Source organism: Cyanistes caeruleus, chromosome Z, assembly GCF_971803275.1.
Source record: "Cyanistes caeruleus chromosome Z, bCyaCae1.hap1.1, whole genome shotgun sequence".
Classification (NCBI taxonomy): Eukaryota; Metazoa; Chordata; class Aves; order Passeriformes; family Paridae; genus Cyanistes; species Cyanistes caeruleus.
Genome location: NC_141732.1, coordinates 5,161,467 through 5,188,706, shown reverse-complemented (window position 1 = coordinate 5,188,706; position 27,240 = coordinate 5,161,467). Strand labels below are relative to the sequence as shown.

Genomic DNA, 27,240 nt, shown 5'->3' with positions numbered 1-27,240 from the left:
TAGTAAGAATGAAGCTATCAAAGCAAAAGCTGAGACTCAGTAGAAGCGGAGCATGCACGTGCTACGAGCTAACCCTAACCCTGAACAGGCCACCCAGAGGAGAGAATGATGAAGGTGAAGATTCTGAAGGAGCCAGAAGAGGCTCTGTTTCTGCCCTGGATTTCAGCAAGACTGGCAATAAAAGCCCAAAAGCCTCCAGAGCCCTGCCAGCTTCCTTTCCTTGCCACACCGCACCTAAGGCAGACGGTGCCTTCGGAGCTGTGCGCTCCGGCCGAGCTGTGGCCTTCGTGGCTCTGTGCTGCTTGCCAGCGGCCCAAGGCTCTCCCCCTCACACTGGGGCCCTGCCCCAGCCCAGCCCACCTGCCCTGTAGAGATGTTGTCCCCCGTGACCTGGTGTCCCCCAGGGCCAGCTGCAGCTGATGGCGGGGCAGCAGGAGGGAGCAGTCCCTTCTTGTCCCCCGCTCCAGGCCATTGCTTGGCATGGGAGAGGAAAGGAGGGCTGAAATGGCACTAAGGCTTCCTAAGGCTTCCCTCCTGTAAACCTCTGGGGCACCAAAGCGCTCTACTCAAGGGGGTCTGGGGCCCTGCACATGCTTTTCCGTGCTGAGGTGTCCTTCTTCCTTCCCTCAGCCCTACAGCCCTACAGCTGCTTGATGTGAGCTGCCTGGGTATGGGAAAACAAATGGGGGATGCAACAGAGAGCACACTTGAGCTTCTGTCCTGGCCTTGCAGAGCTACAGCCCATGGCATAGGCACCCGTGGATGGGAAGGGAAGAGCTGGGCAAAGAACAGCATGTTCTCTATCAAGGCACAAGCTTTCAAAGTATCAAGGTGTTTAAAACCATGTGGTTTTGGAACACAAATGATTCTGTGAGTGGTGGGAAATTTGTTGCTTCGGGCTCTCACTACTTAGGGCTCTGTCGTGCTTTTAAACCAATAACTAAGAAAATTACTTATTTCTTGCTGTGAGATATGGATTAGAACAAGAGCAAAACAGGCATAAAACTTAAAAGGGAAAAAAAAAAGGTTTATTGACAAACTACAATAATAAGAACACCAGAATAAACTTCCAGAAAAACCTTTTCATCCCCTATCTACCCACTTTTCCTTTTTCACATGATAACAGAGACAAAAAACTTGGAAATTTGGTGGTTAAAACAGTCCCAATTCTTGCTACAGTCTTTTTACCAGCCTTTGTAGGGAAACAGAAGTTTCTTCCTGTTAATTTATGGAGTTTCTCACAAGAAAACTATTTTTGTTATAGTTTTCCATTGCCCTAATGTCAGCTGCCCACAGCTGCTGTTATCAGAGCCCACTCCTCCCATTTTCACATCACTCTGAAGTGTGTATGGGCCATGAGTCTAGGGATGGCATTTTAAGGATGTTATTCAAAGCCAAAAAAGACTTCTTCATCTGTTTCTGTGAGCTTCACTAGAAAACAGTTTTCTCATTGCCTCTCAAGGCTTCAAATCTCCCAGCACTTCACTATACCATAATTACTCTACTTTTTACTCAAATTTACACTTTGAACACTTTATTCCTCCCTAGATACTGTATCATGTATTAAAGGAGTTCTTTTCAGGACTTCATTGTCCATCTCCATAGTTTTAACAGAAAGATATTTCAGCTTAGTTAAAGCATCTGCTTAATTCTCTACCTCTTCTGAAGCTTCTTTTCTTTCTTGTCACTGGTAGTTTATAAAGTCTCTTTTCATGTTGATCACTCTCTCTCTCTCTCTCTGGATAAAAAGATTAGTCCGCAAGTCTCATCTGGGTAATAAAAGAGTTAAAATCTTGCCCAGGCTTTTGTAGGTGGTTTAGTGATCTCTGCCGAACAGGAGCTGGAGCCGTCTGCGATGGAAAGTTCTTCATAGCTGCTCTGGAGAGTGTGGCTGTCTCTGCTTGCTGCAGGTCCAGAGCCTCTCTCCTTATTCACTCGGCAGTTTCTAGTGAATGTAGTTACAGCAAAACCTGCAGCCGAGCCAGAGATGGGCCCAGCCCGGCCCGACCAGAGCCCGGGGAAAACCTTCCACAGGCCCCATCTCCCGGCCGGGAGGCACAGCAGAACGGGCCCAGTCCCCGGCCAACCGCATGGCCTGGGCAAGGAACGGGAAACCGGGAGCTCTGCCACCCTTCACAGCCAGGAAAGAAAGAGAACCAAGAGAGCTCTGCTTTTACACTTTAAGGTAGGGTTCACAAGTTGATCCCACTTTTCAATGGCCTAAACTGCTGTCAATTCTCAGCAATGACCGATAATTGGTCAGGAGAAAAGACTCCAGGCAGTTCCCAGCAACTCCAACTCCCTTAAAGGTAAAGTAACTCCATGACAGGCTCTCACTGCTTGGGGCTGCAATGGGACATCATCTGAACCTTGAAATCAAGAGATGACGTCAAGGACTTCATGAAACCACTTCAACCTCTTTTCTGCTTGCACTTCCAATCAACCTTGGACTTCTTCTTGCTCGGCCTCGCATTTCTCTTGGCCAAAGCTTCCTGCTTAGGCTACTTTTTGCTGCCCTCCTTTAGAGTCCCGTCTCTCGGTCAGCGCAGCACCTAGAAACTGGGGCCAAAGAGATGCTTTCAAATGGAGGATCCATTTCTTCTGGCGAACTACTGCAGATTTGCAGCACTAGAATTGCAGGGTAGAGCCGAGCAATTCAGCAATTGCTGAAAGTTTCAAATGCCACCCTCAGCATGCCAAGTGTGAAGAGCCCAGTGGAAAGCTCCTCCAAGACACTGTGCTGCCCATGTGTCTGGGCAAACATCTGTGAGGGTGGGGATTTGGACCGTTCAAAAGGGGCCTTCTTTGGGCTCCACATCTGCGTGGCATTGCAGAGCGGTGGCTGCTACCCGAGCTCCAACACAACAAAACTGAGGCAGCCTGAGAATCAGCAGACAGCTCCTCTGGGTGTTCTCTGCCCTTCATTTTCCAGAGAAACGGCACGAGGGACAAGAGGAGCTTGGTGTCAGGAGATAAGCCAACACCTCCCTGCCACAAAGGGAGCTCAGGCTCCCAGCACAGTCACAGCAAAGGTCAGCAGGCACCTTCGTGCTCAAGAAGCAGCTGCGCACTGCAATACTGCTGGAAATTCATTTGCTTTGCTTCTTTTGTCCCCCATGTGTCATGGAAGAAGTTCGGTGTCGATGTTGGACACAGAATGATTCCCACAAACACAGCTCAATGTGTGATAGAAAAAGAGAGACATTTATTCTGTGTTTCAGTATTTACAAATCCTCGACAATGACCAGGGCTTGGATAGGTAGGTTACTGCCTTCCCAACCACACTGGTCGTGAGAAATATCTATTACAAGGCATACCTTTAATGGAATGGATGAACATCTATGTTTATAGATAATATCCTCAGAAAGTGGGTAAAAACTATGAAAACAAGATCAGAGGGTTTAATTCTCAGAGCAAAAGTTCGGCTTTTGAGAAGCAACTAAGAGGCCAGCCGGAAGAAGCACACTTGCTCTTCGTCATAGCCTTGGGGCCCAGAAGTGGGGTTTGCTTTGCTTTCTTGACATCCTTCTTCCTTCCCAGGCCTCTCCTTGGGCTAGGGAGCTGCAGGATGGCTGCATTTGCTGAGCTGCCCCAGCAAGCCTGGAGCACTGCAGCACGCCCTGTAAGGATTTCTTTGGCTGCTTTATGACTGAGGGCAATTTCCCAGGCTCCTCTTTTGCCTCGGCTGGAAACAAGATTGGGTTGCCGGGCACAACGACAGCAGCAAAGCCAGAGCGGCTGCTATTGTGAGGTCAAGGGAGCGCTGCCACGTCACAGTGCCGTCAGCGCGGCGTTGTCCCGGTGCGCGCAAGGCCCCGTTGTTCCAGGGCAGCTCTTGCGCTCGCTGGCTCGCTGCAGGAGGACCCTTGTGAGCAAGGAGTTCTCAGCAGACGGCCTGCACCCCGAGAGGAGTCTTGCTATTTCCCTTGGGTGCCATTGCGCATTGTGCAAACCCGCACAGCACTGCTAAAATGATCGAGCAAGTCTGTGCCGTGGTTTGCAGTGTTTTCTCCGTGGCATATTCTGGCTACTTCCTGGCTCACCTGACAGGTAAGGAAAGCTCACTCCTGGGGGGAACATCTCCTTGACTTGTGCTTCACTCTGCTCATTATGCCCATGGAGGGAGCCAGTATAGCTGGCAACAAAATTGCCATGAAGATGCCAGCTTTCCTTTGCTAAAGCTCCTGCCAGGGGCATCGGCTGCAAAGGGGGTGTCTGTACTCGCTGCAGGGCGGAGAGTATTTGCATTGGAACCTGCTGCGGCCGTGCTCTCTCCACGGGAGAGCGCGTGGCAGCGCAGTCTGTCATTTCCTCAGCTTGCTGCTTCAAGCTGCAAATTGCAGACTCGAAGGAGAGATGCTCAGTAGGACCTGTAAAAACTCCAGGATTCTCTCCAGGGCTGAGGGAAAGCGTCTTTTGCTCCAACTCCTGCCGTGAGAAGCCTTGGCTGTGTGGCTTGAGCCTTTCTGGTGTGCCAAAGAGAGCGATTGCCTTGGCCACCAAGCGCAAACTCCAAAGCCAGTTAGGCTTTGCTGCTGAAGCCGGGAGCTGTTCCCGGGCTGCTCGAGCAGAGGGCTGCCACAGCTGAGGGGCCCTTTGGGGCCGCTTGGCTGAGCTAGTGTCTTCAGCCAATGCATGGGAATCCCTGCATGCAATTGATGTGAAAAGCTGCTTGTGCTTCTGGGCAGAACAGAAGCTCTGGCTGTTAATGAACAACTGGCATTTCCATGCCTCTCTTTCTATTTCTCCCCTGACAAAAGACATCCAAATGTAGACAGAGCCTAGTACGGTGTCCTTGTGCTTCGCTTGCTTGCTTGCTTGCTTGCTTGCTGTGGGACAGAGCTCTTGGTCCCCTCAGATGGGAGGGATGTTGGGGAAGGGAAATGCTCTCTGTTGGGACTGACTTGTCTGGTGGGAGTCGCCAGCACAGGCGCTTCTCTGAGGGCCTCTGCTTCCTTTCCCCTTGCTGGCTGCAGGTCACTTCACCCGTGGATGGAGACAAGCGTGTCCTTTGGTGAGTGAGTGGCAAAGGAGCCTCTGACCTTGCTGGCGTGTAAGAATTGTGCAGCAAGCTGTGAGCTTGGCCTGTTGCACTGGAGTGGAGAGCGGCAGGCGGGGAGGCTGAAGGAAAGCCCAGCTGCCTGTTGGCATCAGCGGGAGCAAAGGCAGCACTGGCTCTTTCCTAATTTTCCCATTAAGAGCCTTCCAAGAGAGGAAAGCCAAGTGTGGCAGCCCAAAAGGTGTCTTGCTGATTGTAGCCGGGGTGCAAGATGAAATGCATGGCAAGATGGAGGAGCACCCAATTCAGCCATCTCCATAGGCTTTGGATGGCTCAGAATGCCACTTGTATCAAAGTCTAGGATTTCCCCTTAGTCCAGGTGCTTGGGCAGCTGAAGAGCAAGCAGCTCCTGAAGGATTGGCTGCTGCCAGTGTGTCTCACTGCTGTCTGTCTGCAGGGCTCAAGGGCAGGGTCGGCACCTCCTCTGGCTCCCTCTCTTGTGGAGGAAGAGGCTGAAGAGGAGCAAGAGCACATCAAGCCCCCAGCTGCTGTCCCTCCACGGCCCCAAAAGGCTCCCGCAGCTGCCGGCACTGGGTCCGGCAGCCCCGCCCAGCCGGCCGAGACGAGAGAGGAGCAGGGGCTGATGAGACTGAGTACGTCTGCTGCATTTCTGGCGGGTTAGAGTAGAATGCTGCTGTTCTTTCAGGCAGATGGGATTGGCTTGCCTCTGCCTGAGCTGCCTTCTGCGGCAAAGACACAGGCAGCGATTGTTTCTGCTTGAGCACAAGGCTGGCACTTAGCCAGTGGCTCGGCCCCAGGGAGCTCTCAAGCTGCCGACTGGCAGTGGGGCTGCATTTTGGATGGTCTGGGAAGCGGCGTCTCTGCAGTGCGCCTTGCACTGCTTCTGTCTTTCAGGGAGCGTTGTGAGCCCGGGTGAGCCAAGGAGCAAATACACGGCCCTTGAAGAACTTGGACGAGGGTAAGCGTGACAAGGTCTGCTCCTTGTACAACAGCGTGGGCCAGGGCTTTCGCTGCTGCCATATCCAGCGCCAAGTCCAAACACGGTCCAGCGCTGGCTTTTCCTCCTGCCACCTCTCACGACTGCTGAGTCAAGAGCAAGCAGATGGCATCATCCAAGACAACCTGGTGCTGGCAGTGTCTTGCTTGTGGCAAGGAGCAGGAGCTGGAGGATCTGCTGGCCCTGCAAGCTTGATGGGCCAGCAGAGCACCTTGCCAAACAAGAGCTGCCAGATAATAGTTCTCAAAGACAGTGTTTCCAAAGTCTGTCTTGTCCACTTTATACACCCCCCCACACACACAGACACACAGGCTTAAGAGCCCCACTTTCTTGTGCGTTTGCTTCGGAAGCAAGTGCGTGTGTGCCTTGGAGATTTGCAGCAGCTCCTGGTCTTCATGTTGGACTCAAGTGTTCTCTTGGACACCCTGGACAACACAGGGCAGCTGGGCTGATGTGCTCTTGGCTGAAGAGTCCCTGCAGCCAGGCTCTTTGGAAAGAGTGCAGCAGGCAGCGTGGGGAGATCCCCTGCCTAGGCTGGCTTTCAATGCCAGGGACTAAAGGGCTTTTTCTGCTGCCCTTTTCTTTCTAGGGGCTTTGGAGCTGTTTATAGAGCCCTGGACGCCAGCACAGGCAAACAGGTAAAGGGTCAGCAGCCCCGGCGAATTGTGCAGCTCCGGAGTGCTTCCCCCGCTGCTGGAAACCGTGGCTGGAGCTTTGGCCGGCCGCTCCGTCTCTGCAGCAGAGGCTGCTCGTCAGAAGCACAGATTGGGTTCAGTGTGCAGAATGCTGCATTGGGGATGGGCTTTGGTGCTTGTCTTAAGCTCTGCTGTCTAGTAACAAGGCAGTTTGGTAGAGCTCGGCTGCGTCGTTGCACAAGCACTCACTCCGTGTTCCTTGTGATCTGCTGCAAGGAGCAACTGCTCAAGTGAGCTGTCCTCTATGTCCTTTTAGGTGGCCATCAAGAAAATGATGTTGGAAGGGGAGGATTGCGAGGAGCTGGCTGTCAATGAAATCGTGGCCATGAGGGACAACAGGAATCCCAATATTGTCATCTACTTAGACAGGTTGGGCTGTTGGCATGTCAGCGTTCCTTCAGATAGTGCAAGGCAGAAATGAGCAAGCCCTTTGGTCAGGGGCACAAAGCAGAGCTGCTTGTGCTTTCTCTAGTCGTGTCCAGCACATGGGAGAAGGTTGCCCTTGGTGTGCAAGAATCTCTTCCGGCACATGTAGCTTGGAGAGCAGTGGCAAAAGCCTGGCTCAGGCCCTCGGGTGACTGAGCTGTGCCCGTTGCTCTCTCTCCATGCCGTGCTTTTTCTTCTTGCAGCTACCTGGTCAACGAGGAACTCTGGCTGGCGATGGAGTTCATGGACGGCGGCACGCTGTTCGATGTGCTCAGGGCAGTGTACCTGGAGGAAGGACAGATAGGCGCTGTCTGTCGGGAGGTGAGGGATGGCGCCTGTGCCGGCCCTGGCCTGCACAGGATGGTCCTTGTCAGCCGGTGGGGAAGAAGAGCAGAGGTTTCTTGCTCACACCTTTGTTTTGGTGCTGCTGTCACGATACCAGGAGAAGAGCGAGCATCTGAAGGGAACTGCCTGCCGTTGTCCCCGCACTTGTCCAGGCTCTCTTCTCACTCTCTTACGTGGCGTCTGTCCTCTGACGCTCGTGCTCGCTCACTCGCTTGCTTTCACTTGTTTCCTCTTGGCACCTCTGCCTCTCTGCGTTTGCCTGGAGCGTGTCTGTCTGTCCTGAGCCCCTTGCTGCTCCAAGGCAGTGTGCTGCTGGCTGAATTTCTAGCTAAAGGGATGTGCTGAGCTTCAAAGGATAGCACTGCAGCCCAGATGGCACTGGATTCTGCAACAGGTCTATCGTGCTGCTTCCTCCTCTGCTGCCGCAGCTCTGCCAATAAAATCTTTGCCATGCCGCTGGTCCAGTCAAAGATACAGCCAAAAGTCCCGTGCTTCCTACCAAAGGCAGGAGGGGCTCTTGGAAGCTCAGATGCCTTTGCTTCAAAAGACAGAAAGCACTTGTAAGAGTGCTGAAGCAGCAAACTCTTCCTCTTGCTGACAGCATGATGCTGTGCTCACAAATTCCCTGAGAAAGCTGTCAATCTCCTCCAGCCCTTTCCTTTCTTGTGGCATGAAATCTGGTGGCCTGAACTTTTTCCCTTTGCCTCCCTCCTTTCTCTCTCAGTGCCTGCAAGGTCTGCATTTCCTTCATTCCCGCCGAGTCATCCACAGAGACATCAAGAGCAGCAACGTTCTTATGGGCACCGACGGATCGGTCAAATTGGGTGGGTATGGCCGGTCAGGCGCAGCGTAGCCAGTATGTGCTGTGGGGCTGCTTTTGGGGTGACTGCCAGTCGCCCAGAAGCGCTGCTTGGCCAGCAGAAGCATGCTGAGGGCAGTTCTCAAGTGAAGTTTCAGATTTCCCCGGCTGCACCCGCGTGGAAGCAGAGCACCACAGCTTTTCCAGCCCGGAAAAAGATCGAGCATGGCCTTGTCAGGCTTGGAATGGGCAATGCTTGTGGCTGGTTTGCCAGCGGTCGCTGTCTTTGACAGGCTTTGTCTTTCTCCTCAGCTGACTTTGGTCTCTGTGCTCGGCTCAGCCCTGAGTGCAGCAGCTGCCACTCCAGCGTCGGCACTCCCAGCTGGATGGCACCAGAAGTGGTGAGAGGAGAAGCCTACGGCCCCAAAGTGGACATCTGGTCCCTGGGCATCACGGGGCTGGAGATGGTGGAAGGGGAAGCTCCTTACCAGAGGGAGCCCAAGTTCAGGGTAAGCTGCAGCTTCCCAATGGGGGCTGTGTGTGGAGAGAGCTGTTGTGCCTAGGAAAGGAGCAGCTTGAGCTTTGTCCCCTTGCCTTTCTCGTAGGTTTTTGAACTGATCGAAAGGAACGGGCCCCCAAAACTGCAAGAGCCCAGGCACCACTCGGCTCTCCTGCGCGACTTTCTGCGCTGCTGCCTGCAGGCGGACCAAGACAGGCGCTGGTCTGCCCAGGAGCTCCTGCAGGTAAGCAAAAGGGAAGCGGCAAGAAGCCCTGGGAGCTGAGGACAGCCGCAGGAAGGGATGAAGGGGACTGTGGGCCACGTGGGCCTGGCTGAGCCAGGTGAGCGGCGCAGGAAGGCGCAGGGGCAGAGGCTGCTCTGGCTCCTCTTGCTGTGTCTTGCTGCTAGCCCAGGAATGGTGCTTGAGTGCCAGAGGCTGAAGAGAAATCTGTCATCTTGGAAAGTAAGGCTCCCTTTCCTGTTTGTTTTCTCTCTGGGCAGCATCCGTTTGTGACCTCAGGCCAGCCTGCCTCCAGCCTGGCTGCTCTGATCCTCTCAGCCAAGCAAGCGCAGGAAGACCGGAGAGGAGAGGCTTGCGCCTGAGGAAGCCTTTGTGCCGCGCCAGCCACAAGGAGTTCAAAGGGGATGGATGGTGTTTGGACAGAGAGTCAGCCATCCATTCAGTTTTTTAAGGAGGTGTTCATTTGTTTGGAAGTTTTTGTTGCATGGAATTTGTCCATTTAGCTGTTTTTAGTTCATACCTCCGTTTTTCGTTTTTTTTTTTCTCAAATGCTTAGTTTATAATTTAGGGAAAATAGGGAGCAACTTCTTAGAGCTATAGATTTTAGAAAATGGAGATAGTGGAAGATTGTTTTCCTTGGAATAAATCGTTATTAACAGAGGTATCTCTGAGCTTTCTTTTCTGGAAATGGATGTATTTTCCTAGTTCTATATAAGCTGTGAGAGGAAAAGCTGTTATGCCATGGGACTGGGTCATACCTGTGTCACAAGCAGTGAGGATGAAGAGGTCACTTGGAGTACAGAATGATGAAGATGTAGAATTAGAGGATCCTTTGTTTCATACATTTATTTCAACCGGCCTGGCAATAAAACTCGCGAATATGCAGAGTGTTGGGTGGCTCCCTTCCCTTCCATGGTGTAGCTGAGCTGGACAGTCCCTGTCAGAGGCCCAAAGAATAGGCTGAGGTGAACAGGTTTGCGAACCTGAACTGGGGAATGCCCATGGGCTGGTGAGAGACACTCCCAGGTAACGTACATCAGGTAATGAAGTCACATTCAGGACAACACCAGGAGGCAGATGTGCAGTCCTTCTTGGTGGCCTCTGGTTCTGAAGATGTGAGGGTGATCTGCACGAATTACGATTTTGTTCCCACTCTCTTCTCAATATGTCACCAGTGGCATATAATGGCATTCTCCTAGTGACATCTGGCCCTTCCTCCCTGCTCCTCATTTCCTCCCTTTTCACCCCACACACACTCCAGGGACCCTCTGGGCCAACCTCATGCCCTACAGGTGTGGGCTGCCGCCAAGGCCTACAGCATGGTTCCCACTCTGCTGCATGCTTGGCCTCTTCCCACACCTTGGCCCAGCTGCTGTTGCCGCCTGTTGGATAGCATACAACGTGCCACACCTATCCGCGACTAGTTGGACGGAGGAGCTCATCAAACAGGTCCCCACTACCCACAGCTCACCCCCCAGCACTTTCCCCACCAAGCTCTCACTCCATTTGGACTCTGTGTGCTCAGACACCCACAGCCAGGGGCTGCTTATGGACTGGATGCTCCTTGAGTGGTGCCCATATGCCCAATTGCCACACCTCTCCACTCCTCTTTTAAGTTCATTTGCAAGTCTCTTTCCTCTTCACACAGTAGCAATGTATCTGTTGATCTGCATTGGCTGTCATCTTTTAAGTTTCATCACTGTCATGGGTGACTTTACCTTTAAGATAGCTTTGAGAGCTAGGGAAGTTGAAGCTGCTGGTGGCTGATGGAAGTCTTTTCTCCTGACCAATTATCAGTCATTTCTAAGAATTGACAGCAGTTTTGGCCATTGAAAAGTGAGATCAACTTTTGAACACCACCTGAAGATTTAAAGCCAGAGCTCTCTAGTTCTCTTTGGGTTTCTGGCTTCTGACAAGGTAACGAGGCTCTGTCTCGGCCTCCTCCCCCCGTCCAGGCCGGACAAGGCCGCAGAGGGCGGGGGGGGGAGAAACAGAGCCGGCCAGCCTGGCTTAGTTTTCAGTTTCTGCTGCTGGATTGAAACCTCACACCATGAACACTCGCAGCTTTTCCAAGACTTTAATTCTTTTACTACCTGGATAAAACGTACAGATTACTCCTTTCTCCCAGAGCAACAGAGAGAGAGAGAGAGACAATCAACATGAAGAAGACAGTGAAGAACAGAGTTAAGTTTTAGATGGGGAAGAGAGAATAAGGAGATGCTTTATAAGCTGAAATATTTTTATGTTAAAGTTATGGAGATGGACAATAGTGTCCATCTTTTGAAAAGTCTCCTTTAATTCATGAAAGACTATATGGGGAGGAATGGAGTGTTCAAAGTGTGGATTTTGAGCAAAAGGGAGAGTAATTGTAATACAGTGAGGTGCTGGAACAGAGTGAAGATTTGAGGCCTTGAGGGCAATGAGAAAACTGTTTTCCAGAGAAACTCACCGAGACAGATGAAGAGAACTTTTGCCTTTGAATAACTCATCCTTAAAAAATGACATCCCTAGACTCACTGACCCATACACACCTCAGAGTTATGTGAAACGGGAGGAGTGAACTGATGGCAGGATTTCCAGGTAGCTGGCATCAGAAAAAAATGGAAAACTATAACAGAAAAATAGTTTTCTCGCGAGAAACTCCATAGATTAGCAGAAGAAGACTTCTGTTTCTCTACAAAGGCTGATGAAAAGACTCTAGCAGGAATTGGGACTGTTTTAAACACCAAAGTTCCAAAGTTGTTTGTCTCTATGTTATCATGTGAACAAGGGAATGGTGGGTAGTGGGGGATAAAAGGGTTTCCTGGAGGTTTATTCTGGTGTTCTTATTCTTGTAGTTTTGTTAATAAGCTTTCTTTATTCCTTTTAAGTTTTGAGCCTGTTTTGCTCTTGTTCTAATCCATATCTCACAGCAAGAAATAAGTAAGTTTTCTAGTAATTTTTCAGTTACTTCTTTAAAACCACGACCATCAGTTGTCTATAGATCTGTAAAAAAAGGCTCTCAACCCAAGGCAAATTCACGGTATTTTGTATTTTTCCTCTTCCGGAAAGGCAGAGGGTCTTGTCATCTTCTGTCAGCTAGACTTTGATTCCCATCCTGCCTCTGGCTCACAGCAGGATAAACATAGTTGATTAACTGCTAAGAAGATCTGCTAGCAAAGGTCACAGTCAGAGCTAAGCATGAGGCTTCTCTCCCTCCCCTGAATACACAACTTGGTGTCTAGGCCTGGTGATTTCCAGGAGCACCTAAGCCACTGCCAAAGAGAAAAGTCTCACTATTGCTGGTTTGGACATGGATTTTTTGTAGGATTTTGATCTGTATAGACAGTAATTTACAGGAACTGTATCTTTGATATGAAGTGCCTTCAAGCATCATTTCTAAGCATAATGAGCAATGAAGTCCAGATGCTAATGAGTCATGGTAGTTTGAACTCTGTAACATTGTGGGACAATATCACAAGACATGTTATTTTTGCGTGCTTCAGGTGTTGAAAACTTAGGCTTCTTCTTGTCCACACTTTTCTTTCTCCCCTTCAGAAAGCTGCATGTCCAAATACTAATTTCTTTCTCAGTTTGGCCATATGGCTTTACCAAGATACAAGTTTTGTACTTTATAGTCAGCCACTGAAATAAGAAAGGAACACATTGAATGAAAATTCAAGTTCTGAAGAGTAGTGTATGTTGAGGTGGGTAAAGGGAGAAGAAGAGAAATTATTTTAAAATAAATTAAATTAAGAACAGAGCCCTCATCTAATATTCCAGGATTTGCATATGAGACTAACTCTCCTCCTTTCTTTGCTCACAGCCAAAAACATAGTTTGATTCTTTCATGTTATCAGCTACCCAGAGGAATACTGGAACTTTTCAGTGAATTTGCCAAGGCTTGCTCTACTTCCTTGAGGGGCCTTGTCTTCCTAAGAATGGGATACCTTTGCTAGTATCAATCTAGCAGCTGGAAAAATACTCTTTCTTCCTTGCTTTCCCTCTAGAAATTCCGTGCAGGTTTTACAAGGCAATCTCTAAGAATCTACCTCTTTGCTTTTACATTGAACACACCCAGCCCTAGATCATAAGGTGCCTATTGTTATTATCTTGGTGCTTCGGGAGTAGTGTTTGCTTTGTATCATTCTGATCTAAAGTGGAAGCCTTGAATTGAAGAAGGAGTTAAAAGCCTTTGTGCAAAGTAGGTGACTTGAAAGTGAGTGACTCCAAGTGGGTTAGTCACCCCAAATTCCCACTTTGCAGACACTCAGGCTCAGAAGTGGTTCCTTATTACCTGGTCATATTTTATCTAGTTATAAGAATTTATCTTAGTGTAAATTTTTACAGTATAGATACAAAGTCTCTATACTGTATATATAGATACAAAATCTGCTAGAGATCCATACTGAATTTCTATTTGTGTGATGTGTTTGACCTGTGATCCTACTGTTCAATGCTGACTGGAAAAACGGCACCTTTGCTCTTACCTGTCAGTGTAGAAAATCCTTTCTCATCTGTGTCCCAAGACATGGAGAATTGAACCTTAGCTGAAACTCAGCAAATTGAAAAGTACACAAATGACTTCTGTATTCAAATCCATGGACACCCCGTAAGTCCCCGGCTGATGGCTTGAGAGCCGGCGAGACCCCCGCCTAAGAAAGGAGGACTCGAGAGACCTGGCAGGAGGGCCCCGTTGAGAGTGCCTCGGGCATGGGGGAAAAACAGGGCTTACGGAGGTGGGGGAGCCGAGAGACCAGACGCTGGGACAAACATCTAAATCACACAAAAAAAAGTATTATAGATGGTTTTGGTTTTTTTATATACATGAGAAGGACCTTTATGGATGACATTAACATTATGGACGATTATGGACGGTATGGCTTTTCCTGTGGACTTTTTTTGTCTTCTCTGAAGTTTCTCATTTGTTTTTGGTGTATACCTCCCTGTATCTTCCCGTCTCCTATGTTTCTAAGGGCAGGACAAAGGGTGAAAAATGCCAAGATGGCTCAGGGTTGCTGCCGTCTCCCCGTCACCCCGGTGTCTCTCTGCCATCCCATCCCCTGTTTTCCTGAAGGCAGGCAAGGGACGGAGAACATTCAGAGTGATGCGGGTCTGCTGCCGTCTGCCCGCCGTTCCGTGTCCTCCCTCACCCCCTGTCTTTCCATATTCCCTGTTCCCGGTCCAGGAAAGTCCGTCCCGGACCACCCCCGCTTCCTAAGATGCCACTGGCCACACGGTCTGGGATCCCTTGTTTCCCACCTTGCTCCTTCTTTTCTGGCCCTGAACCTTCCCTTCCCCCAGGAACTCCTGCTGCGGTCCCACCCCTTTCATCGGCTTCTCCATCCCTGGGGGCTGTGCCTTTTCCATTGTGGGCAACACCCCCTCTGGGGAAATCAAAACTGGAACCTGAGCTGGAAAGCCAGCGTTTCACCAAGAACATCTAAAGAGGCGACACCTACACCTTTGGAACCAGAGCCGAAGCTGGAGATCTAAGAACTCTGCTCCTCATGAGAGGAGATCTAAGAGCTGCACCATTCCTGAAAGAAAATCCCGAACTGCAAGAGACTGAACTAAAAAAACATTATATTTGTATTGAATACCATCACTGTTTACCGATGTTTAAGTGTTTTTAATTTTGTTTTTTTTGTTTGTTTGCTGAATGTGTTTTGTTATTGAGTATTAGTGTCCCACAAAGCAAATCGGGTGCTCTGGGAAGGAGGTGAGATTTTAGAGTGTAAGTTTTAGAAACATTTTAAGCTCCTAATTCAAATTTGAAAAAAAAAAAAAAAGAAAAAAGGAGCAGATGTGGCCACGTGCGTCGAGGAAAATAAAGAGGTACATTGTCCCACCCCAAACCCCTTGTGGGGAGAGACCCAGGAGTTCTGATTAGGTTTGAGTCCCTGGGGGGTTTCTCCCTTGCTGTGTTTCTAGTGGTTCCTGACCCTGAAGGGTCTCTCACCCTCAAGGGTGGAGACCCTCAAGAGTTCTGTCCCTCAAAAACCCATGCTCAGCCTCTGTTCGGGGCTCTCTGTTCTGGATCTGAGTTTGTTCCCATACATGAATATGGGAATATATGAATGCCGAATAAATGGTTTCATGAACAAAGCCCCGTCTCGTTGGTGTTCCATTCTGGTCCCCAGAACCCTGCGGCTTCCCTGGATGAGATCCTTAAGTTGTGGACTGCAGGAATCCTGCTCAGTCAGGATTACCTGGAATTTCATCTTTCTGCTTGGAGATAGCCAATGGCCCCCCTTTGGTTGTGAAACAGTGGTTACCATGTGTGGCACATAGACATTTATGTGTCTACCCATCGTGAGTTTCCTGGCTTCTTGGATCAGCATCACAGTGGCTGCAACTGCCCAAAGGCATGAAGGCCATCCGGCACTCACGTTGTCAGGTTGTTTGGAGAAGCAGCCTACCGGCCCTTTCCAGCTTCCCAAACATTGGGTCAGCACTCCCAGTGCTACATGTAGTCTTTCATGTACAAACAGCTGAAACTCTTTGGACAAACCAGGCAACCTTAATACCAAATCCGTTGTCAATGCTTCCTTCAGTTTGAGGAAGGCCTCCTTCTCTGGTCTGCCCCAGGTAATCAGCTGTGTCTTCTGGGCTTCATACAGGGGCTCTGCAATTAGTCCATAGTCCATGATCCACAGGCAGCACCGCTCTTGTCATCCCAAGGAAGACTCACAGCTCAGGCAGGTTCTGGAGCTCTGGAATGGCACAAATAGCTTGAATACGATTAGTACCCAGCTTACATGGCCCTTGTGAGATTTCACATCCCAGGTAAATCACAGTCTGCTGGGCAATTTGTGCCTTCTCTTTAGATACCTTATATCCTCCCATTCCCAGCTGATTTAAAATTTCAATTGTTACCTCTATGCAGGTTGTCTTTTCCTCTGTAATTTTCAGTGTATCATCAACATACTGTAACAGCAGGTATTGTTCTCTCAGAACTTGCCCTTTTTCAATCCAAATCTCCAGCTCTTTAGCCAGCTGGCTTCCAAATATTGTTGGACTGTTCTTGTATCGTTGTGGGAGTCGTGTCCAGGTGAGCTGGGTTTTCCTTCCATTTTCTGGATTTTCCTGCTCAAAGGCAAACAGTTTCCTACTTTCTTTGTCAAGGGGTATGCAGAAAAAGGCATCTTTTAAATCAAGTACAGTAAACTGTTTATATTTCCCTTTCACAGATGTTAACAATGTGTAGGGATTATCTACCACTGGGTAAATATCTTTAGTTATTCCATTTATTGCTCTCAAATTCTGTACAAGTCTGTACTCGCCATTTGGTTTCTTCACTGGAAATAACGGTGTATTAAATTCTGATTCACATTCTTCTAAAATTTGGTACTTCAGAATTTTTCAATAATCTTTACTATTCCTTGCCATGCTTCTGGCTTTATGGGATACTGTTTAACCTGTACAGCTTTTGCTCCTTCTTTTCATCCTACATGTACTGGTTGTGCCAATTTAGATTTTCCTGGTATGTCTGTTTCCCATACGGAGGGAATTACTGCATCCTCTACTTCCCAAGAGATAGCAGGGACTGGTTTTATCTTTAATATTTGTTCTGTCTTTGATTCAGGCATTTTCATTAAAAGTTCCCCGTTCTCAAAAGTTATCACTGCATCAAATTTTGCAATAAATCTCATCCTAAAAGTGGAATTGGAGACTCAGGCATATATAAAAATTCATGTGTTGACACTTTGTTTCCAAAACACAAATCCAGGGGTTGCAGGAATGGTCGATTCTCCTCCTTCCCTGTGGCTCCCACTATTCTTGCTGTTTTGTCTCCAATTTGCCCTTTTACATCATTTAGCACAGAATATGTAGCCCCCATATCCACCTGAAATTTTACTTCTTTATCTCCCAATTGTATAGTTACTAAAGGTTCTGGTATTGGTTGTTGCTCCGATTCGTGTCAGCTGCTGTACTCCCCCAGCACCATTAAATTTGAAGCATCCTGATTCTGATTGAACTGATTGCCCTGGTTAAACCAATTCCGGCATTCATTTTTCCAGTGCCCCTCTTGTCTACAATAAGCACATTGATTTAACCCTAATCTTGGCAAAACCCATCCCCCTCGTCCTCTGCCAAGTCCTCCCCTCCCCAGTCCTCGACCACCTCTGCCACGTTCTCTGAAACCTGGATTCTCTCTTCCTTGGATCACTGCCAAAAGATTTTGCTGCTGCTTTTTACTAACTTCCTTTGCCCTCTTATTGTATACTTTCCAAGCCACTTCAAGTAATTTATTCAAATTCCTGAAGTCCTCTCCTTCTAACTTCTGCAATTTTCTCCTAATATCATCCTGCGACTGCCCAAGAAAAATGAACACAAGCTGAACATTCACTTGTTCTGTTTCTAGTTGAAGATCTGTAGACTTTCACGCTGCCTCCTTAAGCCTTTCCAAAAATGCAGCAGGGGATTCTTTCTTTTCCTCTCTTACCTCATACAATTTAGACCAATTCACAGCCTTAGCTATAGCATTCCCAACCTCTATCTGGAGCCACTCTTGATATCTCTTCAGCCTCCGCATGTCCCCAAAGGCACTGGGATCCCACCCTGGATCCTCGATCGGAAAGTTCTCATCCAAAGTCCCTGTCACCACCCCAATTCTGAGATCTTCTCTCACCTTCTCCTTGGCTGCTCTAAGCACCATCTCTTTCTCAACAGAGTCCATTCAATTATCCCATATTACTTGTACATCTTCCCAATCTTCATTCTGAGTTTTCATAATCATTTTTACCACCCTTGCTACTTGATCAGGATTTTCTCTCTAAGTTCCAGCTGATTGTTTCCAAATTATCAAGTCTGCGGGTGAAAAAGGAACATTCACAAACACTGGCCCCTCTACTCCTACTCCTTGTCCCAAGGGGACTATCACAGTCCGCCTTTGTCTGCCCAAATCTTCTCCCCTTCTACCCAGAACCGGAGCAAGCTGTGACCGAGTCCGATGGGACACCGGTGTTGTTGATTTATTATCATCATTATTATACCGCTACTGCTATCCCCCTGCCCAGCATTTTTCACATTCCTTTGTATCACAGTTAGATTTTGATCATCTCCTGGAGAAGAAAGATCAGGTGAAGGCAGTATATTGCTGTGTAAAAACTCTCTTGCGGTGAGAGACTTCTCCAGGATCAAACTGGAGAAGTCTCCAGTTCAAGTATAAGCAATTTATTATAAGGCTAAAAAGAAGGGAGACCTGTGTCAGCCACCAGCCTCGGCGCTCACGTGGTCAGGTTGGAGGGGTAGGTGAGAGCGTGGAGAGCAGGGAGGAGAGGTTGGAAAAGGGGAGGGAGGGCGTAAGAGCAACAGAGGGAATGAGGGAAAAACCAGGGTGGCTTATGAGAGAGGGGGATAAGAGGGGAAAATCCAAGAGGGTAAGAATAAGAGAAGGAAAGAATGGAAGAGGTAAGAGATGGGGAGAGAGGAGCTGTGAGAGGGGTAAAGGGGTAAGAGAGAAGAGCCAAGAGGTATGAGAGAGGTTAAGCAAGCAAAGTTCTTGTTACAATCCAATATATCTTTTTCTATAGTGAATATTCTAATTCTCAGTAACCAATCACTACGAGATACACCCACTAGAGATTTTACATACAGTGTTGCATTTTAGGCTCTACAAGCTTTACAAGTTCTTTCCTTGCTTCATGACCTTTGGACTTTCCATCAGGAGAAGGACATTGTTTTATCAACAGGATTCTCCTCTAGCTGGCTAGGCTATTTTCTTTGGTTATATAGTAACCAGTACTCTGTATCCTATGACTCAAAGCAGGCTTTCATTTCTACTTTGATTCTAACCTTCATATTTTCAGAATCTTCTGCCAAACAATCACATTCCTAAGGTTTCCCTGTTTCCCCCTCCCCAACAGCGGTAGAGGAGGATAAAGAGGGAAAGGTGAAGTGGGGTGAGGCGAGATAGGGTTAGGTGAAAGAGGATTGGGTGAAGTGGGGGCAGACAAAACAGAATCAGGTCCTGTTGGTTCTGCTGAAACCACTTGTAAATCAACAACCATCTCTCTCCCCCGACGCAAACTTTCTTCTAGTGCCAGGTGCTCTGAACAACTTTTTCCTTTTACACAAACCTCACATTTATCACTCACACATGCCTTAACTGCCATCAATCCACACTCAGCCTTCCATTCTGGCTTGTCTCGCAAATAGAAAAGCAAATCAACCTACAGAACTTAATCCCAATTTCCCTCTGACTTACAGAACAACATCAACTGTAAAATGGTGTTACACTGCAAAAATCCATTTCTCGGCCACTTCTCCCCACTGTCCAGGTCATATCCTGGCCACCTGATATTACAATAATCAATCAACTTTACGTAAATCTTGCCCAAAGTTACCCAGTTTCCAATGTGCCAATAAGCACCCCAGAGGAGAAGTACGTGGTATAGGGCCACTGCCACCTCAAATCCCTTTAAGCTTCTCCATGTTACAGTTACAATACAGCACACACCACTGATGCTGAATCTGCAAAGCTTTCGCACTTGTCTGACAGACGGCGCCTGGGCAATACCAGGAATTCCTCCAGCCCAACCGTGCGGAGATTTCACTGTGTCTTATCGGCAGGCACCAGAGCAGACTGAAAAGCACCCTACCTCTCTCAGAGGGACGCTGTGAGCGGCAGAGATGGTCACGGCTGATGGGCTCCCCGAGAATCCCTCGGTGCCGGCTGGAGCGTGATCGGGTCGTGAACTCGCTCAGCAGCACTCACAGGGTCCCATCTGGGTCACCAAAATGTCAGCGTTCAGGAACACACATAATCATGGTTTGATTATATGCAGGTGCTTTATTGAAGTGTGTGGGAACTAGGGGTATCAGCAACCCAAATCTAGCTCCATCGTCTTTGTCCAAAGTGCACATGTTTCTACAATTTCAGCTGTAGCTGTAATCACTATAACAAGCTTATCAATATTGCTTCATTATTAAATCTTCATTAACTTTATTGATATTGCTTCATGAGGGCTAGATCATCCTTTTACGAACATGTATGAATCTTATCTCTGGGTGGGTATCTTGGAGACCCCAAGGACCAGCTCCCATTACCATAAATATTTCAGCTTGCTAGACCATCCGTAATACCAAGCATTCTTGTGGCCTACTTTTCCATGATTTTAAGAAATATTTTCAGAAACATTTAACCCCATCGTAACAGGATCGCCATGGTAATGACACCCCTTGTGAGTGGGGTGGGCTCATCAGGACCCCCAGGACATCAACACCTCACCCCTCTGCCTGGGATCCCCAAAATCATGTTATCCCTCCTTGTAGGGGATACTGAGGCAGGCTGGAACCACAGGGGTAATAAGAGTTTTTAGCAGGTAAACAGAGCAGGCCGTCCTCCACTTGATTTCAACCTTGGTTTCTCGTGACTGGATGTGGCTCTCGGTGCCATGGCCTGGTTGTCAGGGTGGTGTTAGAGCATAAGTTTACTGCCCTGCAGGTGACACTCGAGGGCCATCAGGGGTCACCGAGTGTCGCCTCCAGTCACAGCCTCACGGGGACAATGCTGACCACGCCCCCTTTCCCTTGACTTGCTCCATGTGACTGCGCCCCTTTCCGCGCTGTAACCGCCCCCTCTGCTTTGGCTCCGCCCTCTCGGCTTCGGCTCCGTCCCCAAGCGCCCCGCGCACCTCCCATTGGCCGGCGGTCTCCCCTCGCGCCCACCGCCACCTCTCATTGGCTGGGGGCGTCGCCTCGTGCCCGTCGCGGCCTCCCATTGCCTGCGGGTGCCGTTGTTGTTTCATTCCTGTTCTTTCTGTAAACAGGAGCGGTGCGGGTGCTGCCTGTCAGCTCTGCTCACCTTTTGTCACCTCTTCTCGCCTCTTGTCAGCCCCCACCTCTCACCTGTCTTCTCTTTTCACCTCTTCCCGCTTGTCATCCCTTGTCCTCGGTGACTCGCCGCAGCTCGAAGCTCGCTCGCTCGCTGCCTGCCCGGGCCATGTCACTGCGCGGCGGCCGCGGGCTGTCCGGGCTGGCGGCCATCTCCTTGCTGTCCCCCCCGGGCACGGCCCCGCTCACGCCGCTGTCGCTGGACAGGGGTGACCCGGCGGGCCCGGACAGGTGAGGGGATGGCCGGGGGCCGGGCTGCCTTTGGACACCCGCCCCTCACGGGACTCCCCCGGCGTGACACGGCTGGGACGCTTTTGGGATCCCCTTCCTCAGCTCCAGCCCCGCCAGGCCGAGAAGGCCCGGCCGGGCCTCTGACACTTGCCCGTCCCGCAGGCACCAGGACACCCCGAGGAGGGGGCACGGAGGGCTGCCCTTCCCGTGGCTCTGGCTGTCCCCGGAGCCGCTAGCCTCGGACTGTCCCCGGGACTGGCTCTTCTCCCAGCGCACGGATGCAGGTGAGGGATGGAGCTGGTCCGCCCCACAGCTGTCCCCAGCCGCCCCCGGCCCTCGGCTGGTGCCGAGGCTGTTGGAGGGGGGTCGGGGGTGTTTCGGGAGGGCTTGGCCGAGGGGCTGGCCAGGGGGTGGAGGCGGGGGAGCTTGTGGGGAGTGATGGGCAGGAGCCCATCACTGCATTCCCTGGGGCTCAGCCAGGAATCGCTCCCCCGCCTGCTCAGGGTGACGCGCGACATTCCATGCGGGACCGCTGCTCCCAACGGCGGTGCCACCCGCCTGCTGGGGGGCTCCCTGCCCGCCCCATCTTGCCGGTGCCCTGGGCTGGGGCCAGGACCCCCATCCCCACACTGGGGCTACCCTTGTCCCTCGTTCCCGCAGGACTGGGGCCGGACTCCCGCACACAGCAGAGCCCCGCAGCCGTGGAGGAAGAGTGAGTGGCCCCATCCTCGTGTCCCCCCGGGGACAGCCCCTGTCCCTCCCCTGCCTCTCCTGAGCAGCCGGGCCCCCTCTGAGCCTCAGTAGGGGCTGCAAATCCAGCTGTGAGCCCTCGGCTGTGTCTGCAGGGTGACAACCTGGGCTGCTTGGGCGGGGACGTGTATGCCACCCCCCATAAACCTCATCTCTGCTCACCCCACAGCTTCCAGAAAAAGATCTCGGACTCTGGGAGAGCTCTCAAAGAGTAAGTGAAGGGGCTCTGTCCCTGTGGCAGGACATCAATGCTAGGCTGTCCCCGTGCCCAGGCTGTCCCTGTCCCAGACCCAAAAGCCAGGCTGTCCCCACGCCCCTCCTGGGGTCCCACTCAGGCCATTGGTGTTCGCTCAGTGCCTGGAAGTGCTTCTGCCGCGGGTCCCTCTGGGGAGCTGTGACAGCCCTGGGGAGCTCTTACCCCACCCTGAGGACATAAGGGACGGAGGTGACAATGGCAGACATTGGGTGGGACATAGCGGTCCAGGCCACGTGCTGTCATTTGATCCTTTCCTTTACTGGCTCTTGCAGCAGGAAGCTCCTTCGCCAGAGGATCCACTCCTTGCCGGTAAGTGCTGCAGAGCGTGCAGGATGCTACCGAGTCCCTGGCCGATATGGGACGAGGAGGATGGAGGCAGAAGATGGGGCTGTGCTGTGCAGCATCTCTCAGCGCCTGGCTGTCCCACAGCAGTGGCAGCTGGAAGGCAGCCCGGTCCTGAAGGACATCACCCAGCTCCAGGAGCGCAGGGACAGAGGGCGGCGGCGCCAGAGGGATCCCAGGGATGAGGTGAGGGGGCAGCAAGAGCTGGGGGTCAGGGAGGGAGCAGAGGGATGCTGATGCCGTGTCCCTCTCACTGCAGGAGGGCTTTGTCGCCAAGAAGCTGCAGAGGCTGGGCCAGCGGAGCCAGCTGCTCACCGGCCATGGGGCTGCCAGGAGGGACTCCCTTGCCAAAAGCCCCTGCGGTGCACCAGAGCTGCTGGTGAGAGAGGCTGGGAAGCTTGGGAGGGCACCAAGGATGGGTGATCCTGGGGCTGAATACATGGGAGCTGCCGCTCCAACCTCCCTCAGTGCCCTGGAGACCTGTGGATGTGGGTGATGGGTGGGCTGGGGACGGTCACGGGGACACCCTGACTCCAAACCTGGAAGGCACTTGGAGGTGGATGGGCCTTGGGTATGGGGTCCTGGGGGTGGGAAGCAGCTGGAAGATCTTGTGCCCTTCAAGATCTCCTCTGCCTCTCCCCCAAGTCCCCCCAGCTGCTGCCCTGGCAGAGTGATGCCACTGTGCCCCAGGCGATGCAGAAGCTTGTGAGCACACCAGGGATGAAGAAGGAGAAAGCAAAGCTGGTATGTGGCAGCCTTTGGCAATGGGTGGAGACCCACAGTTTGGGCTCTCCAAAGGGGGTCAGGGGCCAAAGGTCACTAGGGTGGGGGCTGGCTGGTGAGCAGCACCAGCCCAGGTGCTGAGGACTTGCCAGAGCCCCAGGCAGCAGCAGACTCTCCCTACAGCGTCTGGGGAAGCACATCCTGTGCCAGCAGCTCTTCTGCTCGCCCTCAGAGCTCTTCAGTGCCCCTAGACCCATCATGAAGAGGAGACAGCCCTTGGAGAGGGACGCTCCTGTCAAGGCCAAGCAGCAGAAGAGGGTGGCTGGCAGCCCTAAGCAGGTGGCATTGGTGGAGCTGGTGTGTGATGGGGAAGGTGTGGGGTGAGACCCAGTCTGTCACTGGCAGGACTGGGCCATGCCCCGGCTCTGTCAGAGCCCCTGCTGATATCTGGGGGTGTCTCTGGTTGGTGTCTCCACAGGGAGTGTGCCTGAAGCCTTCCAAGTCTGCCCAGCTGGAGGAGATCGAGAACCTGCTGGCCAACGATGACCAGGAGCTTATTGGGGACTTCTCCAAGGTAGGGGCACAAGGATGGGGCAGGTCTAGGGATGCTGCATTGGGACCATCATTGGAGCCCTGCACTGCTGTGAGAGCCCAAAGCAAGCTGGTGGCCCATGCCTGAGGACATGGGACTTTGACTTGCCAGCCTGCAGCCCCTGCAGAGGATCAAGAGCCCCATCCCTGCTCCTCTGGTCCATCCCCCTGCCACAGCCACATGTATCTGTCCCTCCCCCTCCCGTGGGTGCAGAACTGGTCACTGGGGGCTCCTGGGCTGGGGAGACAGGTGCCATCCCTGGGAGATGTCCCTGGGATGGGGATGATCCCAGAGCCTGTCTCCTCCAGCCTTACCTCCTGCCGACGGTGGAGGGGAAGGACCCGGGTCTGAAATACATCTCTCCTGACACGGTAAGGGGACAGCGACCTTTCCCCATCCCCCCCACAGGGCTGCCTGCCTTTTCCCCCCCACCTGCCCCCGTGTGTCCCCACCTTGGTGACACGCTCCCCTCGCAGCTGGTGGCGGTGCTGACGGGGCAGTTCTGCAGCTCCATCCAGAGCAGCATCGTCGTGGATTGCCGCTACCCCTATGAGTATGAGGGGGGCCACATCAAGGTCAGACCCCTCCCATGTTCCGGGGGCCAGGAGGGAGGGGGTGTCCGAACCCCATCCACTCTCAGAGGGGTTGAGCATTTCCCCAGGAGGCGCTGAGACAACAGGGATTCGGGATCCCCGGGATTTGTTGAGTGCCCTCCGAGAGATTCCACAGCCCCTCCAAAGACACTGAGCTCCCAGACAGGAGTAAAGCAGCCCCCACAGTGGTACCCTGAGCCTCCAAAGGGCTTGAGCAGGCCCCCATGAAGGGTACTGAGCTGCCCAGAGGGATAGAGCAGTCCCGTGAAAAGTGCCAAGCCAACCCCTAAAGGGTTGATACCCAAGTGGAAAGAGGAGCTTGATGGTGGAGCAGGCTGGGGGACAGTGTCCTTGGGTCCTTGCAGAAAATTAAATTGGAGGCAGAGGGGAAAAATGTGCCTCCTGTCCCTCCCCAGGGTGCTGTCAACCTGCCGCTGCAGCGGGACGTGGAGGAATTCCTGCTGGCGCAGCCCATTGTGCCCCTGGACGCCAGCAAGAGGGTGATCATCATCTTCCACTGTGAATTCTCGGCTGAGCGGGGGCCCAAAATGTGAGCGATGGCAGGGGGACACATTGGGGTCTGCCAGCCCCCCAGGCACGCCCGGGTGTCCGCACGGGGGTGATGCCATGGGGCTTTCTCTGTGGCACAGGTGTAAGTTCCTGCGGCAGAGGGATCGGTCCTGCCACGAGTACCCTCAGCTGCACTACCCCGAGCTCTACGTCTTGAAGGGAGGGTACCGTGAGTTCTTCTTCCAGTTCTCGGTGAGTCTCCACCCGCTGTCCCCTCACTGGCAGGAGGGCAGCACCTGAAGGGGACACAGGGCACTGGGGAAGGGCAGCTCTGGCTCTGAGCATCTTCCCTGCGGTGGGAGAGGATCTCCAGGGCCGGGGGTGCTGGCTTTGGCCCGGGATGGGGGCGAGCCGGAGGCTGCACTGTGGGGGCTGAGGGAGCTGTGGGTTGCAGAGCCACTGCGAGCCCCAGAGCTATCGGCCCATGGAGCACCCGGCCTTCAAGGAGCAGCTGCGCAAGTTCCGCGGGCAGATCCGACGCGCTCGGCGGGCGCTCCTCATCCGTTAGCGGCACCCGTGAGCGCTCAGGGGTCCCACAGCCCCACCAGGGGAACACTGGAGGTGGGATTGTATTTAGTATTTTAGGTATTTAGTGTTAAGATTAGGTTTGCGTTTGCTTATTGTTATGACTTTGTTTTTTTCTATTATTGTAAATATTTTTGTTTGCTTATCATTATAATTATTTCTTATTGTTTATCTTCATAATTTATTTTGTGTTTATTGTTATGAATATTTTTGTGTTTGTTGTTAGGATCATTTGTTCCAGTCTCTGTTAATAAACTCCTCCTGCAGGAGAACAAACCTGGCTCTTGAGCTCTCACTGCCCCCACCAGGGCCCTGCAGGGCTGGGAACCCTGATCCAGGGCTGGGGGGACAGGCAGGCTGGGCTGGAGGGCTCGAGGGATTTGGGTACAGGGACTGCTGCTGGCAGGGGTCAGGGCTGTGGGCAGTGGCTTCCCTGTGGGGTGTGTTGGCTTCCCCAAGAACAAGATGGGTGGGGGCAAGGGCAAATGTTGGCCCCCTGGCTGCTGTTCCTGCCTGCTGGGGTGGCAGAAGTATGGCCCTGGGACCCCCATGGGACCCTCTGTCCTGGGTATGCTGGGCTTGGCAGGACCTCTGGGACACTTGGGGTGGCTGTGGGACCCCCACAACCAGGATCCTGTCTTTTCCTATTTGTCTCCTGAACTTTGCAGTACCCACAGGTTTGGGACACTTGATTCCTGAGGGGAGCTTGAGCTCAGTAGGACTCCCAGAGCTATGACAACCCCCGGTTTGGGAGTCAGGCCACTGGGGACACAGGACATCGGGACACTCAGGAGCATTAACCTCCCCAAATTCTGAGTCCCTCCTGTAGTGATTACATGGGATCCCCATGGTAATGACACCCCTTGTGAGTGGCATGGCCTCATCAGGACCGCCAGGCCATCAACACCTCACCCCTCTGCCTGGGATCCCCAAAATCATGTTATCCCTCCTTGCAGGGTTATCTTCTGGCCTTTGCAGCACCCCCCGGGCTGTGGCAATAATTCTGGGGGGACAGGAATCGGTGGGATCCCCATGTGATCTTGAAGGGGTGGGTGTCCTTAACACGAGGGTCCCCCCATTCTGCCCCTGGCAAGTGTCCACCCAGTGCCAAGTGCTTCAGTCACCCTGGGGCATCCTCCACCTCCCTGGATTCCTGAGGAGCTGATGCCACTCCAAGATGCCCCAGGGGTGTTTTTCCATATGCCCCCTTCCCCAGCCAGGTGACAATGGCCTGGTGATTGGTGTTGGGCCTCTGCTTTGGTTTGTGCCCCATGAGAGAATCCAAAAATCCCAAAAATCCTCCTGGTCTCCACAGCCATGTCCTGCTCCACCCTAAACTGCCAGAGTTCCTGGATCAGCTCCTGCCTCATGGATAATGCTATTTTAAAGCTGTTAGATGGAGCATCAGCACACACATGGGTAGATTAAACAAAAGGTTGGGGTGTGGGGTGAGAAACAAAGAGGCTGTGGGGTACAAGGAAGGCAACTTAATCTGCCCCAGAACTGAGCAGGTAAAGCAGAAAACAGCAATGCTAACCACCACGCACAGGAGCAAAATAAAGGACTGCAGAAAACAGCAAAAACAAAGACCTTTACTAAAACCACCTGCAATTTTATTTGTCAAATCCCCTTTCAGCTCTTGAAATGTTTTAAGGCAGCAGTTGACAATACTTGAATAGCATAAAATGTCATAAAATAAGATGTGACACACAGCTTTCTCAGGATTCCTGTTTTGTATGTGAATAAACATGTAAATTAAAAAGTACACGGAAATTCCCATGTGAGCAGAAGGAAGTAGTGCTTTCCTACATCCACA

At 51.6% G+C, this 27,240-nt stretch overlaps 2 protein-coding genes across 5 annotated transcripts; both read left to right on the top strand.

Annotated features, from left to right (window-relative positions):
• Nucleotides 1-3,795: 3,795 nt before the first annotated feature.
• Nucleotides 3,796-9,686, top strand: LOC147648005 (serine/threonine-protein kinase PAK 3-like). Its single transcript, XM_086869588.1, has 11 exons — nt 3,796-4,050; nt 4,977-5,014; nt 5,457-5,652; nt 5,915-5,978; nt 6,607-6,655; nt 6,969-7,081; nt 7,342-7,459; nt 8,208-8,307; nt 8,595-8,791; nt 8,888-9,025; nt 9,283-9,686. Exons 1-11 carry the CDS (start codon nt 3,972-3,974, stop codon nt 9,382-9,384), a joined length of 1,194 nt encoding a protein of 397 aa, XP_086725714.1. The 5' UTR covers nt 3,796-3,971; the 3' UTR covers nt 9,385-9,686.
• A 10,905-nt stretch (nt 9,687-20,591) lies between these two features.
• LOC111941854 (M-phase inducer phosphatase 2-like) lies at nt 20,592-25,700 on the top strand. Of its 4 annotated transcripts, none has more exons than XM_086869583.1 (15): nt 20,592-21,073; nt 21,236-21,357; nt 21,734-21,785; nt 21,993-22,034; nt 22,352-22,388; nt 22,509-22,607; nt 22,681-22,800; nt 23,067-23,165; nt 23,328-23,501; nt 23,623-23,718; nt 24,045-24,107; nt 24,213-24,311; nt 24,746-24,879; nt 24,980-25,091; nt 25,294-25,700. In XM_086869583.1, exons 1-15 carry the CDS (start codon nt 20,952-20,954, stop codon nt 25,405-25,407), a joined length of 1,485 nt encoding a protein of 494 aa, XP_086725709.1. In that variant the 5' UTR covers nt 20,592-20,951; the 3' UTR covers nt 25,408-25,700. The 4 variants fall into 4 exon arrangements, with proteins under 4 accessions (XP_086725709.1, XP_086725710.1, XP_086725712.1 ...); XM_086869584.1 differs by having other exon boundaries at nt 20,652-21,073; nt 23,328-23,483; XM_086869586.1 differs by lacking the exon at nt 24,213-24,311 and having other exon boundaries at nt 20,689-21,073; nt 23,328-23,483.
• Nucleotides 25,701-27,240: the final 1,540 nt, after the last annotated feature.

Coding starts and splice junctions, on each gene's coding strand:
- LOC147648005 (XM_086869588.1), top strand. CDS start 3,972: ATGATCGAGCAAGTCTGTGCCGTGGTTTGCAGTGTTTTCTCCGTGGCA. Junction 8,308..8,594: donor CGACGGATCGGTCAAATTGG/GTGGGTATGGCC, acceptor CTTTCTCCTCAG/CTGACTTTGGTCTCTGTGCT. Junction 8,792..8,887: donor AGAGGGAGCCCAAGTTCAGG/GTAAGCTGCAGC, acceptor CCTTTCTCGTAG/GTTTTTGAACTGATCGAAAG.
- LOC111941854 (XM_086869583.1), top strand. CDS start 20,952: ATGTCACTGCGCGGCGGCCGCGGGCTGTCCGGGCTGGCGGCCATCTCC. Junction 23,719..24,044: donor TTATTGGGGACTTCTCCAAG/GTAGGGGCACAA, acceptor TGTCTCCTCCAG/CCTTACCTCCTGCCGACGGT. Junction 24,312..24,745: donor ATGAGGGGGGCCACATCAAG/GTCAGACCCCTC, acceptor GTCCCTCCCCAG/GGTGCTGTCAACCTGCCGCT.